Source organism: Cydia fagiglandana, chromosome 1, assembly GCF_963556715.1.
Source record: "Cydia fagiglandana chromosome 1, ilCydFagi1.1, whole genome shotgun sequence".
NCBI classification, from domain to species: Eukaryota; Metazoa; Arthropoda; class Insecta; order Lepidoptera; family Tortricidae; genus Cydia; species Cydia fagiglandana.
The window spans coordinates 20,054,518-20,075,545 of NC_085932.1; the positions used below are offsets into that span (position 1 = coordinate 20,054,518).

Below are 21,028 nucleotides of genomic sequence, written 5' to 3' on the forward strand. Positions count from 1 at the left end.
CATCCGTCATCTTTATACGTTATTTTCTATTAGTTTGGCGTGTCCATGTACGATTGTCATCTTCTCATCTTGACTAGGAGTACCGCCTTCATCTAACCCGATTCACATTATTATCATATTTGGCATGGATCGGGAAAATCCGTGTTAATGCGCCAGTCGTGTCATACAATCGTCAGCGTAACGATACCACTGGGCTATGCGTGCGCGCATCGGTCACACTTGCACCCAATTTACGGAATAGGTATATCATCATTACCATCATCTCAGCCATAAGACGTCCACTGCTGAACATATTAGGCCTCCCCCTTGGACCTCCATACGTGCCGGTTGGAAGCGACCCGCATCCAGCGTCTTCCGGCGACCTTAACAAGGTATATAACTATGTATTTAATTACTGTATGACAATTTAATTTGATTACACTGCTATTCAATTTCATAGTCTCTGTTTTTGTAGGTGAGTATAGATGAGTAAATTGTACAACGGGACTTAATCGCGTATTTAAGTTTTAAGATTTACCTCCGACGTATCGAGGACGGCGTTGTCCCCGTGGTCTCGGAGAAGACTGTGTAAAAATCATGAAATTTTAAATCAATAAATGAGTATTCTATTATTATCCGTCGTATCATCGTTTTTAACCGACTTCCATTTCATAGAAGGAGGAAGGATTTCTGTATTCGGTTGTGGCTATTTTTTTTTTCTTCTATGTACGTTAACCGATTACTCCGACATCCGTAGTCCGATTTGAGTAATTCTTTTTTTTTGTTTGAAAGGAGCTACCTCCGAGTTGGTCCCATTTTTAACCGACTTCCATTTCATAGAAGAAGGAGGTTCTGTATTCGGTTGTGGCTATTTTTTTTTTCTATGTACGTTCACCGATTACTCCGATATCCGTAGTCCGATTTGAGTAATTCTTTTTTTGTTTGAAAGGAGCTACCTCCGAGTTGGTCCCATTTTAATTTGGTTTTGTTCTGATGATGGGATCCATGAGGAATTGAGGGAACTCCTCAATTTATAAAGGCACATGCATGGTGATTTGGGTGTTTTCTTAAGCAACTCGAGCATTTTCTCCCGAAAACCACCACTTTGATGGAGTAGACCTGATGATGATGATTGTTTTGATGATAATGATGATGATTTTTTTAATGTAGTATGTTCAGCGATTACTCCGGCACCTGTGATCCGATTTGAGTAATTCTTTTTTTGTTTGGAAGGAGTTGCCTCCAAAGTGTCTCCGTATTATTTTTGGTTCTGGTCTGATGATGGAATCCATGAGGAATTGAGGGAACTCCTCAGTTTTTAAAGGCACGCGTAAAGTGATTTCGGTGTTTTCTAAAGTAACTCGAGCATTTGCTTCCGAACACCGCCAATTTGATGTTATGCAAGTGTAGCCTTACCACGAGTTTGACATTGACATATTCGCTAAGTTAGCGACGCTAACGTCTTCGTAACTTACTTTTTGAGCATCTCGCTCGCACTAATATGCCAGTACGAGCGAGATGCAAAGAAAGTAAGTTACTCACACGCTAGCGAATAAATCAATGTCAAACTCTTGGTAAGCTGGTAAGGCTACTGATCGGGGGTCGGGGATTAAGGGGTCGGGTAATGGTGGTTGAAGGGCTGCTGGTTCAGGGCCGAGGGGTACATGGATCAGGGGTTGATGCGCTGTGAGGTAGAGTGATCGGGGGGGGGTTGAGGGATTGGGTCAGTAGCGGGCGGAGGATGGATTTAGTGTAGTGACAGGAATTATAATTTCCCAGACGGACTCGAGAAAATTCCTGATTACATATTTATTAAAGTAGGTACAGGAATTTAGTGTTAATCATGATGTTGTTTTTCATTCATCGCGCTTTTAATAATGCGTTAAAACTAAAAATGGAAAAATAAAAACTTTTTACAAAAAAAAGAAAACCGACTTCAAAAAGAATGAAATAAAATATTATCCTTTTTAAGTCTATGCATTACCAACTGATATGTTTGAAGTCGGTGCCAAGCCAAGTAGTAACAATACCCGTCAAAAATAATTTATAACTATAAATCCCATTAGAACTGTACTAATAACTATTATAAATGTGTAAGTAATTTTGTCTGCCTCTTTGTCGCCTTTTCATGGCTAAACAACTGAACCGCTTTAGGTGAAATTTGGCAAGAAAGTAAATTCCTTGAATTGTTTTATATTTTGAAATGTAGTCCTCTGAATAAGGGACGGGAAATAACTTCAGTCCCAATCCCACGCTTGCGTGCCGACAAACTTGGTATGGACTGTGCCAAGAAGGTTTGATCGTGTGTTCTGAGGTGTGTTCTTAGGTACAGTCGACGTCAAAGATATGTTTACACTTTTGCACCTTACTCCTTTGTAATAAGACGAAAAGTGTACTTAAACATATTTTAAACGTCGACTGTACCTACAGAAAGTACATTAATTGTCGTAATGTAAGGCAATCCAACGTACATCCTTATCGAATCGCACCAAAATCATGGTATGCTTCAAAAGTTGGCTTGGCACCGACTTCAAACATATCAGTTGGTAACGCATAGACTTAAAAAGGATAATATTTTATTTCATCCTTTTTGAAGTCGGTTTTCTTTTTTTTATAAAAAGTTTTTATTACTCATAAATTAAATTCATAAAGGTACCTAAATAATAAATATGACCAGAGATAAAGCAGGTGATTTAGACGATATTTCTATCAGATAAGTGCGTCCAGCTTTTAAAATATCGGTTAACACCTGACATAGATGCGGAACTGGCGAACCGGGTCCAGTCCAACTAGCGCCGACTGCCCTTCTCAATGAAACACTCACAATCAAGGTAGGTACCGTTAGTTGTAAAACACGCTACACATTTTATACTACTCTTTGCGCTACACACGCTAATAGCGCTACTTGCACCATTCCACTATCCCGGGGTTAACCGGTTAAACCTGGAGTTACCATGGTTACCACTGTTACCAGTACCTATAATTTGACATTGAGTTAACGGTTTAACCGTTTAAATCCGGGTTGTTGAATAGCCTTTAAACGGATATCGTCCTTCATTATTTCACGAATATAACATTCCTTCCTATGCTTTTAAGTTATAGCATGTATCAAGTGGGGTACCGACCGTGGGTTTTACGGAGGTAAAAATGTGAGTATAGGGATTAGAAATATTAGAATCAAAGTTAGACGTAATGGGCAAGTTCATGTTTAAAATATTTAAGCATCTAAGTAAGGGTTCCTCTACACGATGGGCCAACGCCGGCCACACCAAGGGACGCATTTATGCGTTAGAGGGAGCAAGTGATATTGCTATCTCATTCTACCGCATGGCTGCGTCCCTTGGAGTGGCCGGCGCTGGCCATAGTAGAGTAGGTAGAGGAGCCATACATAACAGTTAGCCAATGGAGCCAACATACCGAGGTATACAAGTCTATCTTTATGATAATATGTGAAAATCGAGAGTGATGTTATAATTTGTTTACTCTCCACGGCACAACCTGTCGGCGTAAACGCCGGATCTTTAATGTTAATTGGTAACCACTTTCTCTCGCGAAAGTATTACATTCAATATAGCATAGTATCGACAGGCGATCGTTAACGAGCTAATATAGCACTTATTAATGGCTGATAAAGTTTAAAATATATTTGGCGAATAGCCGATAAGAAATATTTGTAATGAGTGAGTAATATAAATTATTAAATTAGCCTAATTAACTTTGATGAAATGAATAGGTACATAGTTATTGATGTAGTGTTTTGTTAATTCATGTTAATCGGTGTGATTAATTAATTTTGTATGAAATGCGAGTTACAAGTACAGTCAGTTGCAGAGAAAAGGTGCCACCGCTACATAGAAGTTTGTATAGAGGGGTGGTACCTTTTCTCTGCAGCTGACTGTACGTAGTATAATGCCAATGCCTATAGGTATATACATTTCACAGTATCACAGTAGTAAAGTAGACGGGGATGATAAACTTTTATTCACATGTCATCAAGTGATATTACCTATAAAAAACGTATTTAACTGATTTGCAAGACCGAAGTGATCCCATAAGTGTTCCGTAAACAAAGTTTTGTACGGAACACTAAAAACTTGTAAATGTGTAAAACATTTTAGTCTCGTTTATATAATAATGCTGCAATTAAATGGCTTAAATAAAAATAAATATTATAATAATGCATATCAAACCATTCTAGTAGAGTTCATTCATCATTTTAATCGAGTAACTAGCTCAGTGACTAAGGTCGTGAACGCAATATACCAGCACGATTAAAAACTTTAAATTACTCATTAAAAACGACTAGGCACTCAATAAATAAAGTCGAATTTAGTAATAGTAACGATGTGGTTAACCTTGCATTTGATCTACTTAAATTAGTTTACCCCTGTTTTAATAGCTTACCTATTGTCACAGCCAGTAGAATCAAGCATGTAACACATGCGTTGTGTAGAAGCTGCATTATTAATTCCAATTTACACGGCCTTTAATAAACACACACTTTTCACTGCATTACTATGGCAATTGTATAAAAACACTCAAATAACACTGAATTAATTTAAAAATAAAACCACGGTCTATAAAAAAAAGTTTGTTTTGTTTTATAATTCGCTAACGTCAAAATACGCTGAGCGATAGCGGCAAAAGTTTGACAGTTTCGTTTTTCGCGCGCATCGGGCGCTCGTTCGAAAGTCAAACGCCAACTGCGTTCACTAGCCAGTGTTATTCAGGTGTGCAGGCAACCTGATCGCAAACTGCGCTAACCAGCAAAATTGGAAAGTAATTAACTTACTTAAATGCTCATGGATTGGACAACCTTCTTAATGTCATTGGGTGAAGCGTGCGTTTTGTATTCTTGCACGTAATTTTAATTTTGCTCAAAACCTGTTCCCTTGGAAATTGTACCAACTAAATTAACATTGAACTCACAGATCTGGTATTTCTGAGCTAACGTCATATAGGTAATTAGTTTATTTTTTTAAATGAGTCACAGTTTTTTATTTATATCCGCCAACTATTATAGTTATTTTAATATTTTTCATTTCTCATGCTCTGAATCTGAAAGAGGATCATTGTTGTTCTAAAATGTATGCAGAAAATGAAACGTTTCTGCATTAGAGCATTTTAGGTTCCAAGTACGATTTATTTTTTACGATAAGCAATTTAATTTTGCTATAAATGGATTTGTTATACAATTTCCATTCTGATATTTGACTGCCCATTCCATAAATAACGATACTTTTGCCTAAATTGGTAATTGAAAGTACCCTCAAAAAATACTTTAAAAATTCATACTTAGTCATGTTTTAAAAAAAAACACATGCATTTTACTTTCCTCGTATTCGAAATGAAAAGTAGAGTGTTTAACTCGGTTGAAAGGCATCGTTTTAGCCTAGGACTATAGGACTATGGGACTCACTGCGTTCGAGCGCCAAACTACTTGTCATCCCTTGGTTAACAATAACAATCTACTATAGTTATGTACAAGAGAATAAATTAATAATAAGTTATTTTTAATTCCCTTTTACCCGCATAAATGCCAATGTAGTGCAGTAAAGGGGACGGACTGAAAATCAGGGGAAGGACTGAAATGACTGACGCAGCGTATTCTGAGGGGCTACCGCGAAAACCGAAATTCGCAAATTGCGGGGATCTTTCTCTTTTACTCCAATGAAGGCGTAACTAGAGTGACAGAGAAAAAGCCCTGAGCCCGTTCCTTTTGCCGCACAATGTTTTTTTAGAGCACCGTACAAAACTTTGTTCACGGTGCTCTTATGGGATCACTTCGGTCTTGTTTATATTATTATTTTTTGTAACCTGGATGCTTTTTGTATTGCAATAAATAGTTTCTTATTCTTATTATTCTAATTGTATTGCATATGCACCATATTGCTTCTCCCACGCAACACCGTGAATCAGAATTCAGATTGGTTTGTACAAATGTACATCCCCTTTTGCTGCATTTTATTTATGTCATATGAATTTATCTGAAATACAAAATCAATTATTGTAATTCTCCTAGTTTGTTACGGATACACCAATAAAACACGTCGTCTGGTGTGGTTTTCCCTACACATATTAAGCAAGGTCGCTTTCGAAACTGGTGCTTAGTCAGTAAACTAATCACCTTACTGCCCAACTCGTTATATTGTTTTAAAAGCTTAAACATTTATTTCCAGTGCCGTTAAGTTTAATAATAGTTCACATAATGGGTTTTGATGTAGGCGTTGAATTTATTTTCTAGTCTTGCAATTATTTAAATATGAAGGTAACAAAGTTATGAATAATAGTGTATAATTCTATTTGGTATGTTTTATGAGCTTTGAATTACTTCTATTCGAAACTGTAAGTACTTCTAGGGGTACCTACTGTAGGTACACATTATGGCCAAAACCGAAGATAATGAACATTGGATATGTGAGAATATTGTGATTCTAAACTCTGTTTATAATATTTATCTTTACATTCTTTTTATTAAGAAAAAGTAGGTGTACTAGTTTTAGCCAATGTTGTGAGGGAGCTCGATTAAAGACACAAAAATCAACCAAAATCTTGTCGGGCCATGCTTAATGTAGATTTTTTTTTTCGGAGCGATTATATCCCAAATATTCGCATTACCAAAACAAAATGCAGAAGACCATGTGAAGACCCATATTCGTTTTGACAGACCTAAGTGGACCTAACCTTTTAATAGAAAAAAAAAAGCATCCCACTTTACGTGTAGGTCTTCCATTGATCGAATCGGGCCGTTAAGTACGAGTATTATGTACAGCTTGGCAAAAAAGATTAGAAATTAAAAAGTGGCAACACTGTAGTGTCGTCCCGTTTTTAACCGACTTCCATTTCATAGAAGGAGGAGGTTCTGTATTCGGTTGTGGCTATTTTTTTTTTTTCTATGTACGTTCACCGATTACTCCGACATCCGTAGTCCGATTTGAGTAATTCTTTTTTTGTTTGAAAGGAGCTACCTCCGAGTTGGTCCCATTTTAATTTGGCTCTGTTCTGATGATGGGATCCATGAGGAATTGAGGGAACTCCTCAATTTTTAAAGGCACATGCATGGTGATTTGGGTGATTTCTTAAGCAACTCGAGCATTTTCTCTCGAAAACCACCACTTTGATGAAGTAGACCTGATGATGATGATTGTTTTGATGATAATGATGATGATTTTTAAATGTACTATGTTCAGCGATTACTCCGGCACCTGTGATCCGATTTGAGTAATTCTTTTTTTATTTGGAAGGAGTTGCCTCCAAGGTGTTTCCGTATTATTTTTGGTTCTGGTCTGATGATGGAATCCACGAGGAATTGAGGGAACTCCTCAGTTTTTAAAGGCACGTGTAAAGTGATTTCGGTGTTTTCTAAAGTAACTCGAGCATTTTCTTCCGAACACCGCCAATTTGATGTAGTGCGAGTGTAGCCTTACCACGAGTCTGACATTGACATATTCGCTAAGTTAGCGACGCTAAGGTCTTCGTAAGTTACTTTTTACGCATCTCGCTCGCACTAATATGGCAGTACGAGCGAGATTCAAAGAAAGTAAGTTACATACATGCTAGCGAATAAATCAATGTCAAACTCTTGGTAAGCTGGTAAGGCTACTGATCGGGGGTTAGGGTTAGGAGTTAAGGGGTCGGGTAATGGTGGTTGAAGGGGTGCTGGTTCAGGGCCGAGGGGTATATGGATCAGGGGTTGATACGCTGTGAGGTTGAGTGATCGGGGGGTTGAGGGATTGGGTTGGGTCAGTGGCGGGGCGGAGGATGGATTTAGTGTAGTGACAGGAATTATAATTTCCCAGACGGACTCGAGAAAATTCCTGATTACTTATTTATTAAAGTAGGTACTACACGAATTTAGTGTTAATCATGATGTTGTTTTTCATTCATGAGTCGCGCTCTTAACAATGCGTTAAAACTAAAAATGGAAAAATAAAAACTTTTTACAAAAAAAAAAGAAAACCGACTTCAAAAAGGATGAAATAAAATATTATCCTTTTTAAGTCTATGCGTTACCAACTGATATGTTTGAAGTCGGTGCCAAGCCAAGTAGTAACAATACCCGTCAAAAATAATCAGCTTTATGACTATAAATCCCATTAGAACTGTACTAATAACTATTATGAATGTGTAAGTAATTCTGTCTGCCTCTTTGTCGCCTTTTCATGGCTAAACAACTGAACCGCTTTAGGTGACATTTGGCAAGAACGTTAATTCCTTGAATGGTTTAATTTATATTTGAAATGTAGTCCTCTGAATAAGGGACGGGAAATAACTCAGTCCCAATCCCACGCTTGCGTGCCGACAAACATGGTACAGGTACAGTCGACGTCAAAGATATGTTTACACTTTTGCACCTTACTCCTTTGTAATAAGACGAAAAGTGTAAACATATTTTAAACGTCCACTGTATCTACAGAAAGTACGTTCATTGTAAGGCAATCCAAAACGTACATCCTTATCGAATCGCCCCAAAATCATGGTATGCTTCAAAAGTTGGATTGGCACCGACTTCAAACATATCAGTTGGTAACGCATAGACTTAAAAAGGATAATATTTTATTTCATCCTTTTTGAAGTCGGTTTTCTTTTTTTTTGTAAAAAGTTTTTTCTTATATACATATATTGGATTGAAAGGGACGACACTACAGTGTTGCCACTTTTTAATTTCTACTCTTTTTTGCCAAGCGAACCCTGCACTGAGCATTGTTCGACTTGCTCTACGTCGACCTAGGTAGGGGGTTTTATGATTTTTGGCCCGCTTGTTCATGTAAACTCCTTTTGTTTCTATGATTAAGAAAATGGGCGTGAGAGTATCATCCATCAATCATCAATTGCGCGAATACTTTCCAAATGGTGCCAAAAACTTAAATTAGAAAGATAGGTAAGCATTTTACAACTTGACTGAACATTAAGTAAAAACTTCCCAGAGTGAGTCAGTGGTTTCGCAAACTACGAATGAGTTGAGACAATCATGTCGTTTGTGCGTTGCACAAAAAGTGGAAGCGAATTTATGTGACCATTTTGTTTTATGTCGGTAGGTACACTGAGAGAAAAGTACAACAAAAATACACTTAGAATTACAAAAATAAACTTAATCCGGGGACAAGGAGAGTTAACTAATAGGAACAAATTGACTTTTGCAATTTCTATTAGTTCTTGCAATTTCTATTATCTGTTTGTTGAAATTATACTTGGGATTACTGAGCTGTTTGTAGAAATAAATAAACTTTACAGAAATAGTGAAATTATTACTAAAACTTCATTTTTTCCCCCAGTACAGAACTGTTTTTTAATTCCTGGTGATGATTTTTCTCTCAGTGTAGGTAGGCCACTTAGTCCAGTCGGTTGTGACTCTACTTGTGACTTTCGGCGAGGTTTGTACTATGTATACCTAAGTGCAAATTATTCCAGAGTTATGGATTATTATCAATATGTGACGTTCCACGTAAAAAGGTACCTTACGGCGGCCGGCGCTTACGTCGCTTAGCGCCGCAATAATATTGGAGCGGTGTTAAAAATAGCGTAAGCGCCAACCGCCATAAACTACCTTTATCCGTGGGACGTCACATACATAATTATGGCATGCATAATTTAGAACAAGCAGAGTATAGCTTTGAGTTCGTTATGGATGGTTCCTTTATTCCTTACAAATACCTAACTTTAAAGTTAGTATTCCACCAATGTGCGGCACTGTGCGGCACAAGCATATTTGTACTGAATATGCTTGTGCCGCAAAGTGCCGCACAGTGGTGGAATGGAATCCCACCTTCAGGGGTAAGTACATATAAATACAATATAGGTAAGTATACAATATCCGTCGTCGGTCGTCGTTGTCATCTTCGCTGTTTGTGACTATCAAAAATGTAGATAATTGCTTCGTAAGTAGGTACATACAGTAAATAACGTCTATAGAGTTGCAATTTAATTTTAGAGAGTGTATCTTACTTTGCCATTTACCTAATACCTAGGTAGGTAGGTATATACCTTTGTACATAGGTACCTGTTATTGGTACCTACCTACCAAAATCCGGAGACGTTCGTAGGTAGTACACGTACGTAGAGATTCCTACCTACCAACTTAAAAAACATTACCGTGAATATAGCCAACTTTGCCACCAGTAGAAACTTTGCCCAAAACGACAATTTTAAGCATATTCGTTAATGTAAAAAAATGTATAATACTTAAGGCCACCCTGCTATTTTTAGCAGAAAATAGGTTAAATTTGTGACAAAACTATACACCAAACATGTGCACAGCTTGACTTGGGAATTTTCAGCGAGTTGTCAAAAATACGGTATATTTCGGCGGGCAAAAAATTGTTAAAAAATGTTGCATGTAGAAAAAAAATTGAGAACCCTTAGACAAATATCTCCGGGTTTCAGTTATAAAACGTGAAGCATAAATTATGTCCATTGAGGTTTAATCTAAAAAGGCCTAAAGACACAAAAGTTTTGGCGGTGGGCAATGTAATCCGGTAATTTACAGACCTATGGATGCCAACATTGCCTACCACCAAAAACGGCTTAGGGTTGTCACTTTTGACAAACTCACCCAACTTCGCAAGTAAAAGAAGGTTATGTTTGTACACTAAAGTAAGTTTATAAATTTATACTGTATTTGATTGGTCTTATTATCCTTTATTTAGATGTTTTATCCCTTTTACGCATGAAAAATACAGCTAAACTCATATTTTAGGCCATTAAACTATTGTAACAGGTTTTCTCTAAAGTGACAACTCTAGCCTTTGTAAAATGCTTAGGTGAGTCTTGTATGGAAAAGGGCAAAAACGGGTAGGCAACATTGCCCACCCGATTTATTCAAAAGTTTACATATGGTAGGATTTCCCAAAAACTTTTTGTGATTTTTAGACATCATCATCATAAGAGCTGTACCTAATTCAGCACCAAATTGACGTGGGCAACGTTAGCCACAACCCCGGATATCTTTGCCCGCCCTCTAAAACGCCAAAAAAGTGGGTAAAAACAGGATTTAAAAAAAATTTCTTGGACGTGCTGAGCAAAAAAAGTCATACGATGTCATATATTTTTTTTGAGAAATTCGTGTTTTTTTCGAAAAAAGGGGGCAAAGTTGGCTATACTCACGGTATGCCTGCATTCATCACAAATGAGAGAAATCTAGCACCGTTTGGCATGTTTTGCCTTGATGGTACGATTTTACTGAGGATGGTAGTTTCCGCTGGCGATTGTAGGAACGTGTCGGAATTTAAACTACTTACTTATTAATTATTCTTAATAATAATTGGAGCGTAAAGATACTCTTTGTGATCCCACTATAAAATAAATTATTCAGAAACAGGTAGGTAAGTACCTAAACGAATTTTTTTTATTTTAAGAACATTTCGAGGGCAAAATATAATAATAATAATGAACGGATACCAGGGCCTCTATGTGTTGGGTCTATATCCCCACGCAAGCCTATCAAAAGACCGGGGTTCCTTATATGAATTTGAAATCCAAAATCGAGAAACAAAATCATAATGAATCGGCAACTCAAAATACAACAGGCAAATATAAGTACTTACCTGCTTTTTAGGTCAAGAAATGAATGCTCAAAAAACGTTGTAGAGGGAAATGCTAGGAACACAATTTTTGACTCCGTAACTTTGTTTGGACTAGTTAGGAGGTGAACATATCAAAAGTCCCCGGCTGTAGCCCCGGTGCTGGGGGGTAGAGGGGGGTAAGAAGGTCGAATTTTTAGGTTTTTCATTGATATCTTGGAAACTTTGCGTCTTAGCGACATGACTACTAAGACAAACCGAAAGCTGATAAAATTTGTTACAAGTTTTATCCAGTCAAGTTTTTCGATATCTTGAATAGTTTTTGAGATACCCGCTCTTGAAAGTTTATTTAGGGATTTTAATTTTATCTTGATATCTACATCAGTGAAGCTGTTAGGCCATGCTTGGTATCATTTTCGTATAAATCGGGGGTGCTGAATTCATTTATGGTATCAAATTGACACTATTCCGAAGTAAAACCAAAATTTAAAAAAACATATTTTTTTAAATCCCTCTTCACGCTTAAACTGCTGAACCAATTTCGTTGAAATTTGGTATAGAAATAGTTTCAGTCTCGACACAGGACATAAGATAGTTTTTATATCCAAAAACATCTTTTGAGGGTGTGAAAAGTGGGGTGCAAGTGTGTATGGGGAGTCAATAACCGCTGAACCGGTTTAGATGAAATTTAGGATGGTATACATCTGTGATTTAGATGAAAATGATACCAAACATGACTTCAAACCTTACCTTAAGCAGTATTAACCTCAGGAAATCAGTTTCATCGACGAAGTAGAATTCCCCCCATACTCCATTTCACAACTTTAAAGGATGATTATTGAGATAAAAAGTATCTTATGTCCTGTCTTGGAACTCGAAATATATGTATACCAAATTTCAATTAAATCGGTTGAGCGGTTTAAGCGTGAAGAGGAATTAAAAAAAAAAGGTATTTGTTTAATGTCTATATGTTTTTTCTTAGGAATGGTGTCAATGTGATACCAAAAATGAATTCAGCACCCCCGATTTATACGAAAATGATACCAAACACGGCCTAAGAGCTTCACTAATGTAGATATCAAGATAAAATTGAAAGCCCTAAATATACTTTCAAGAGCGGATATCTCAAAAACTATTCAAGATATCGAAAAACTTGACTGAATAAAACTTGTAACAAATTTTATCAGCTTTTGGTTTGTCTTAGTAGTCATGTCGCTAAGACGCAAAGTTTCCAAGATATAAGTGAAAAACCGAAAAATTAGACCTTCTTTCCCCCCTCTACCCCCCAGCATCGGGGCTACGGCCGGGGACTTTCGATATGTTCACCTCCTAACTAGTCCAAACAAAGCTACGGAGTCAATAATTGTGTTCCTAGCATTTCCCTCTATAACTTCTTATTGCTTGGCCTATTTACTCTTTGAGGCATGTTCTTTGCTTTGAGGCCACGCTAAAATTTGTTAAAAAAAAACTTCTTACAGTCCATGTTTTAATTTTGTTTTTCTGTGGTATTTATAGCGCCATCTAGCTTGTAAATTTTGCATCGCTTTAGTTGGTTATGTACCCAACAGGTGGCGGTTAAATTCTTGATATCAGCGCCATCTAACCATCTCGCTTTCATTTATTGTAAAGTTCTGTATAATATACACATAAACATCCAGGTAAAGCAGTAAACAAAACAGAGATGGCGCTAATATCAAATATTTTAACTGCCATCTATCACCATTTTTATGAACAAAATTAGTGTCTGTGTACTCCATTAGGTGTCGCTATTAGGCGAATTCTAATATTGACATTACATTAAATCAAAAACTCTATTTTGAACAGTATTTTCTTAAAATATTATTAATAATAATTATGTAAAAAAAATATTAGACAGGCTATCATTTAATAAATGAACGATGTACAATTAATAACAACGCAAACGCAGCAATTCATTGAAATTGCCCGCATACGTAAAATACGTTTCGTTCATATTTCGTTGGCAGCGAACGGAACGCAGTGTCCGTCGTATAGATCGCTGGCTGGCTGTCTGGCTGAAAATAGTGAACGAAGTATGAGTTTTCGAATATGTTCGATTAAAAAGTGAAGTGAATTAGTGAGTGACTGTCATCCTGCAAGATGGTTGATGACGTGAATATTGCGGAAACCGCTGAAAGTAAAGGTATCAGTGCAATAAAAGTTAAAACGTGTTGTTATGTGTAATAAGTGTTTAAATACCGTCTAACCCTAAACCGTGTCGTGGCCCCACGTCGTGGGTCTGTGCACCGCTTTCGAGAATGTCCGCAGTGGTTCGCCCGTCGCAAGTGTTATGTTTTGTTTTTATCTTTATTAGGCGTCTTTTTTAGCGTCGTGGTATGTTCTATTATTAGCTAAATGCGTGCCAGACGGTTACAAGTGCGCAGGAATGTGCTAAAAATGAGTACTAATGTCATTCCATGCAATATTCATGAGCTGAACCTAAATTTTGGCCAATTCCATAGCTCAATTACCGTTATTTGATTCTTTTTTGCAGTCTAGTTAGTTATTTCGTGGCCAAGTTGCCTTATGTAATGTATATTTAATCATTTGTTGACCTTATGATGCTATACTTGAGTCATATGCACCATATGATTGTTCTGACATTTCCGTACTTAAGGCAACAGTAGATGTCATGTTGATGAATTTTGCACTTGTTCTTATATTTGTGCATACTTTCTCTACCTAATTTTAGGCAAAACAAATTTCTGTTATAAAATGTAAGTGATAGGTAGTCGAGAAATTGAATTTATTGCTTGAGTAATAATGATAAGCTTTAGCCCCGTATTACGCCAATATATTAGTTTCTTGATAACTGGATAAACAAAGGATAATAATATTAAAACAGCACTAAATCAGGTTAAAGCTGTCAAGGAGAGAACAACATATGTTGCAAATAATATAAATTTTGTTGTCATATTAACATTAACATCATTCAGTTACATTTAACAAATTAACTCAATTTTATTTTATTTTATTTTCTGTATTGCAGTAATATGATTTTTAACAACTTAAACTCTTGCATTGCGTACACATATTTAATTACACAAACGGGTCTTCTTCTTCCTCGGTCCCTCATTGCTGAGGATCGCGACCATGTACAAACGGGTCTACCGTGATATAATTTCATTGTTTTTACTTTTAATTCCGACATTCCGATGTCTTTCCGTGACCACAGCTGGTGCAACTCGGCTGAAACATCGGAATTAATGGTAATAACAATGAAATTATATTGCGGTAGACACATTTTTGTAATTAAATAATATTATTTTTGTAAGGGCAATGCACACAACATAATATAGTGTTGGACTACTTGTCTATTACACATTTGGAATATAGCATAATATTCTGGCAAACCAATTTTGTCACTCGCAATGGAATAAAATAAATATACACTTCCCATTGTTTGCGGTGATAATACTAATTCCAGAATTTCAAACTCAATGTGCCACCTGAAGATGTTGATTTAGAAAGTTGAAATTTTGCATGAAAACCTCTCAGGTACCTATAGATCATTAATTAACAATACAAAAATCACCAAAATAAAAAGAAAATATTTTGCTTGTCTATTCTGCAGTGACAAATGAGTCGCTTAACTTCAAAATCGGATAAATCCATCTGTCAGATTATGCGATTTTGGCATTAAGAAAAGGTATAGTAGTGTAAATAATTGCTGAGAAGATTGAAGGATTTACCCATGTTTGAAGTTAAGCGACACAAGTGATTCTGAGCAACTGAGCTGAAATATTACCTGGACACATTATGTTTAAATTCATTCATAAAGTGGCCTTGCAATTTTGCATTTGGCTGTTCTCTCACATACCGTGTGCTAATATTAATATTTCCAATGCATAACATGATAATTCCACCTTTCTTATCTAGGAGTGTTTGTATTGGATTAATAACCTGCTATCAGGCTGATAATGGCCACTTCTGCCACGAACAATATCTGAAACAATACCATTCAAATTGCACATGATAATTTGCATTCCTGTTTATTTAGTTTAAAAAAAAATCTTTATGCCCTTAGTCATTACTACAAGTGTGTTATGTTATGATCTGTTATTACTGACTATGTACTACTACTACTTACTTTCAATTAATTTATTAATTCTATGTCTGTTTCTAAAGCTGCCATCGGCAGAGTACTAAAATGTGACGGAAGATGCTACAAAATAATATAGGTGTACTCTTTCACTTTCCAAGAAACCTGTAGCCACAGTACAGTCGCCATCAGATATATCGGGGCGGCCAAGGAGTTCACAATATCTGAACTCTAACGCCTTGACAATAGAGGCGAGTTCAGATATTTGTGAACAGCTTGGCTGCTCCGATATATCTGATGGCGACTGTACAGTGGCTACATTAACTCTTGGTTAGATCTCAGGCTGAATTTGAGTCAAACTTAATTGAGCATACTGTTAATACTTTTACTTAGTAATAATCAAAGGAGCTATTATGTTTATTATTTATTTTTTCAGTTTGATTCTGCTCATTGAAGTTTAATTGAAATTATAATTGTTGATAACAAAATAAAAATATTACATACATAGAATGATTATCAAAATTATATTATAATTATGTGTAATCATGTTTTTCTGTACAAAATCAAAGATATTACACTTTTAAAATCTCTAAATGATCACTTATCACTATATGATTTCAACTAATTGGAAATCTTAACCCATCACCCATTCTTGAGTGTTGACTATTGACATTCTATGCATAATTCATCAGCGATGTCATGACTCACTGACTGAATGGACATGTCATCTAAATATACACTGTTAGTATAAACAGAACAAAAGCATTTCACTGTGCTAGAAAGTATCTGCTTTACCTAATTAGTAATATCATGCTTTCATGACAAAATGCAGTATTTCATTCAGCCTTGTCATATGTTTGAAAAACATCTGGTTGCATTAATTGGGTACTTTGATAGATTATGAATTTGGTCAATAAATTGATTCTTTCTGGTGCTGCATTTTCTTAGTCACAAAAACTTAATTCTATATAACAGACAGATACAACAGTTCAGAAAAATAATAGCAAAATACCTACCTATTTACACCTTAAAGGAAATATCATAACATAATCGAAAGATGATTATCATTATGGCAGTCTGACTCAACTCATATTAAATAATCGAATTCAAAATCAATAAACCCATTTTACGGCCAAACCCAATAATAGCTGGACATATTAAAATTGATTCATAAATACGGGTCTTTGGTAATGTAATCAAATCAGCATTTTGTCAATGGCGAGATGGCGACCTTGACTTAGCTAAAACTGATTTTGAACTTTATTTACTAAGGAAGAAAGTGGAAACTTCCATATCGTTATTGTCGTTGTTGCTGATCAAAAATGCACTCTTGGCTCAGGCGTTAAAGTTGTGAAATCTTGTAGGTGTCTTGGTATTTCGGATGTAACCTTATGTGAAACCTACATGTTCGGATTTGGGTATTTGCTTAGTAAGATTAGCTTGACACGACATTTCATAGGTAGGTACGCTACATGTCCACCTACTCATATCATAATTGATGACGTCTGTGGGGTATGGTCTATGGTTTATTCAAGGTAGGTATATATTATGTTTGTCGAACCGGTAGCGGTTGACAAAGCAGGTGAATAACCTGATTAGCCAGTGCTTCCTTGACAGTTTCGTTTTTGGTTTAGCTAAGGTGGTCGTAAGTTGTAAGGATATTGTAGGTTGGTAGATAGGTTAGGTATTTATTATTTATTAATATGAATACTCAAAAACGTATTAATAATTACGTTTTTGAGTATTCATATTCATATATACTTAGGTATATTTTCATATGACGAAGCGATAGTGGCCTAGCCTAGCGGTAATAGGGTTACCAGACACAAATTTAGAATTTCCTGACAAAATTCCTGATTTCCGAATATTTTTCCTGACATTCATATTTTTCAAGACCGACGGGGGGGAATCTCTAGCCATTAGCTATGGCCACCCGATTGAGCCGATAGCCGCGTTTTAATAATTTAAGTTTTATTATTTATATTCATTTAAGTAAATAAAAGGTACTTTTTATAACCGGCCAAGTGCGAGTCGGACTCGCGTTCCAAGGGTTCCGTACATTACTTAATTTTTAACAATTTATTTTTTATAATATGTGAAACGCGAGTGAATTGCCTTTAAAAAACCCGTAAGGGTCGGATCAAAAACTAAGTAATTTATAGTATTACATATTTCTAATAAGTTTTCCTGTCATCTATGGGTAAAGACCTATTTTATGTATTTTTTTCAAAATTTTAGAACCGGTAGTTTCGGAGATAAAGGGGGGGAATGGTCATTTTTTGCCTATTTTCTTGAATTACTTCTAAACTGTTTATTTTAAAATTATAAAAAAATATATTTGAGATTCTTATAATGAGCTCTTTCATTTAATATATAACACGATATAGTTTAAAAAACTTTATTTTTTAATTTTCTCATTTACCCCCCAAAAGTGGCCCCTATGTTTAAAATTCATTTGTTTACGTTACATGTCCGTCTTTGGGTCACAATCTTATATGTGTGTACCAAATTTTAACTTAATTGGTCTATTCGTTTCGGAGAAAATAGGCTGTGACAGACGGACAGACAGAGAGACAGACAGACAGACGCACGAGTGATCCTATAAGGGTTCCGTTTTTTTTCCTTTTGAGGTACGGAACCCTAAAAAAGTCTATCAATTCAAAAAAATAGCGGTAAGGGCGTACGCGGTACGACTTTCAATTCGGTGGTCGCGGATTCAAACCCCGGCTGGTACCAATGAGTTTTTCGGAACTTATGGACGACATATCATTTGATATTTACCAATCGCTTTTCGGTGAAGGAAAACATCATGACGAAACCAGACTAATCCCAACCAGATCCTGGTTTCCCCTCTGGGTTGGAAGGTCAGATGGTGATGGTAGTCGCTTTCGTAAAAACTAGTGCCTACTCCGATTCTCGAGATTAGTTGCCAATAGGACCCCAGGCTCCTATGAGGAGATAACGCGGGGAAGATGAAGACAATGCTATATATATATTTTCATATAAGTAGGTCAATTTTCATATATACGTATTTCACCCCTTTCGTACCTCACCTACCTCCTAATAGTCTACTGGTACTTACTCTATCGAACATAGAACGTAGATCACTTTACGACATCCAGTCCGATATCGCTATCTACTGATAAGCGAGATGTCGGAATGTGCTGCAAGCTATCGATCAGGTCAATAATGTTTACATTGGTACCTCAATGTGTAGATAACCAAGTAATATCATAGCATTACACTGTCTAGCTTAGTTACTAAAAACTCTGATCGTATTTCTTAATCCGTGTGGCTTTAGTTAGACAATTTTGAAAGAAATTACGGGGTAGAATAGAGAGTCGGTATGCGAGAAATAAAAGTAAGTAGGTAATATAAGTAATATAAAATGAATGAGCCAGCTCAGCAATCTCAAGACTCACTCAGTCTGTTTAGGAAGACAAGAATTATATCGAGAAGTTCACGAAGGCAACTTTAGAATATATTCTTTAAAACACGACTATCGAGAGCACTTACTCCCACGTTGCGCGTTCTCAATAATGTAATCTACTACTTTACAAAGCTTTACACATGTCGACACCTAAGAGCCTAAGTCGACAGGAAACTTTCCTTTCATAGTATGTTATACTCGTAAGTAGGCATATTTACTTACAGCACCTTTATTTACATCTTATATGTATGAAGTTGAGCGCAAACTGCAGTCAGAACAGAGAGAGGCGATTATCTGTGTATAACCTACGATAATTATATTAATTAGTCAACTAACATTTTGATATAGAAATCTAAAATTTCTATTTCGTGTCAGAAATCGCATCATACGTCCTTAATCATAATTTAAGAATCATATTTTATGTAATAACTCAATTTTATATTCATCTGTTGCTTTGCTAGTTCAGATAATGATCTCAGAATACAGAGTTGACTCACTGACCGTTGAAACACCTACGCACAAACACCTTAACAGACTGCATTACTAAGATTATTTCATTAAATATCTACCATAAGTGCCACGATCCCGTAACGTCATATCGGGATAGTCTTAGGCATACGTGAGATATTCCTAATCTGAGCGTTTACAAAACTATGGGTGTAAAATTCGGAGGTATGAAATTCATCTGACAAGACTTTTCTTGCTATTTTTTATGAATAAGAAAAGCTAATATGAGTAAAGGTATACCAAAAGAACAAGGTAAGTATCAGAGACTCGAAAATGGAATTCAGGAAGTGAATGACGAGATGACAGGCGTTATGAAAGAAGCATGACACTGAATAACATGTTACTAATATATCTTCAGTATCATTATTCATTATATTCATATAGTAATTTGTCTCAGATTCAATTGGGTCTTAATTCTTAACAAATATGTTAACTTGTATCGACTGGATTATGACATTTATGACGAATCAGGTTTATATTGTACGACGTGGGATGTTAGATTAATGCATATAATATAACATATATAACATGATAATGTTGCTCAAAAATGGCGTCTGAAGTCTCTTGATAAGACAAGAAAATATTATTTATCATCATTACCTTCCTTTCTAGAGAGTATGTAAACTTGTTTCCATATTTCTACATTTCCTATTGCTCTGTAATCATGTAAAACAATGTAACTAGATTTTTAGGTTCCTAATTTCAGATACATTCATTAAGACACTGACACAAGCACACACCGACGAGAGACGATTCCGTTAAAACAATACTTACTATCACGGACCAACATAGAAGCCTAAAAGTGGTTAAGTTAAACTCCACGGGTTAGCAAGATTATATTATTAATTTATTATCATTCTGACACGCTCGAGTAACTACAAAAATCCCCTCTAATCCCCAAATTAGGTCTAAGCTGTCTAAAGAAAGTGTAATATAGTATGTAGGTATAATTTCTTATTCTGTTCTGCAGCCATACATTCAATTACTGTTTAAACTTCAGTAAATCAAAAATCTTAGCTCACGAATAAAATATTTTACTTTATTGTTTCTCCGCCCGTTGTAATATCTAAGTGTCTTAAGTCATAACATAACAAACATAATGTAAATGAAATCGGGTCTCCATACATAGGTAAGTTAACCTATCTATTTAGCAGCATATTTGCTATTAATCAAATATTTCATACAATCATAACATAACATAATAATTATGTTGTTACTATTGTCACTTAACATCGCATTTCTTCCCAAGTAAACACGCCTACCTACTGAACTCGCTCGTAACAATAGATTGATATTTAAATTGGCGCTATCAATCAGCTCTGAAAGTACCAAAACAGCTGTTCTTTTATCCCCGCATGATTAAACATGCCAATGGTCTCCTAGTTGACTGTATTGTAAACCTTACGAAAGAACTATAAGGTCGACTTTGCAGCTAGGCTACGATTGACATACGAGCGTGATAAAGCAATCGATTTGCCATTCATCAGGTTAAATTTTGTGTGATAGCTGCAAGGTTAACTAGACCTGATAGGT

General features: G+C 36.0%; 2 protein-coding genes across 5 annotated transcripts in view; one reads left to right on the forward strand and one right to left on the reverse strand.

Annotated features, from left to right (window-relative positions):
* LOC134667074 (uncharacterized) overlaps positions 1-4,704 on the reverse strand; it is a 53,232-nt gene extending 48,528 nt beyond the window's left edge. Inside the window, exon 1 of one of the 2 annotated variants that reach the window (XM_063524372.1) lies at positions 4,384-4,704. In XM_063524372.1, the coding sequence (XP_063380442.1) occupies positions 4,384-4,441 (58 nt within the window). In that variant the 5' untranslated portion in view covers positions 4,442-4,704. The remainder of the gene's footprint in view (positions 1-4,383) is intronic. The other variant, XM_063524377.1, reaches the window with a different exon arrangement.
* An 8,776-nt stretch (positions 4,705-13,480) lies between these two features.
* The window catches only part of LOC134667094 (ensconsin-like), a 48,594-nt gene continuing 41,046 nt past the window's right edge, over positions 13,481-21,028 (forward strand). For all 3 annotated transcript variants that reach the window (XM_063524381.1, XM_063524394.1, XM_063524386.1), the window contains exon 1: positions 13,481-13,659. In XM_063524381.1, the coding sequence (XP_063380451.1) occupies positions 13,617-13,659 (43 nt within the window). In that variant the 5' untranslated portion in view covers positions 13,481-13,616. The remainder of the gene's footprint in view (positions 13,660-21,028) is intronic.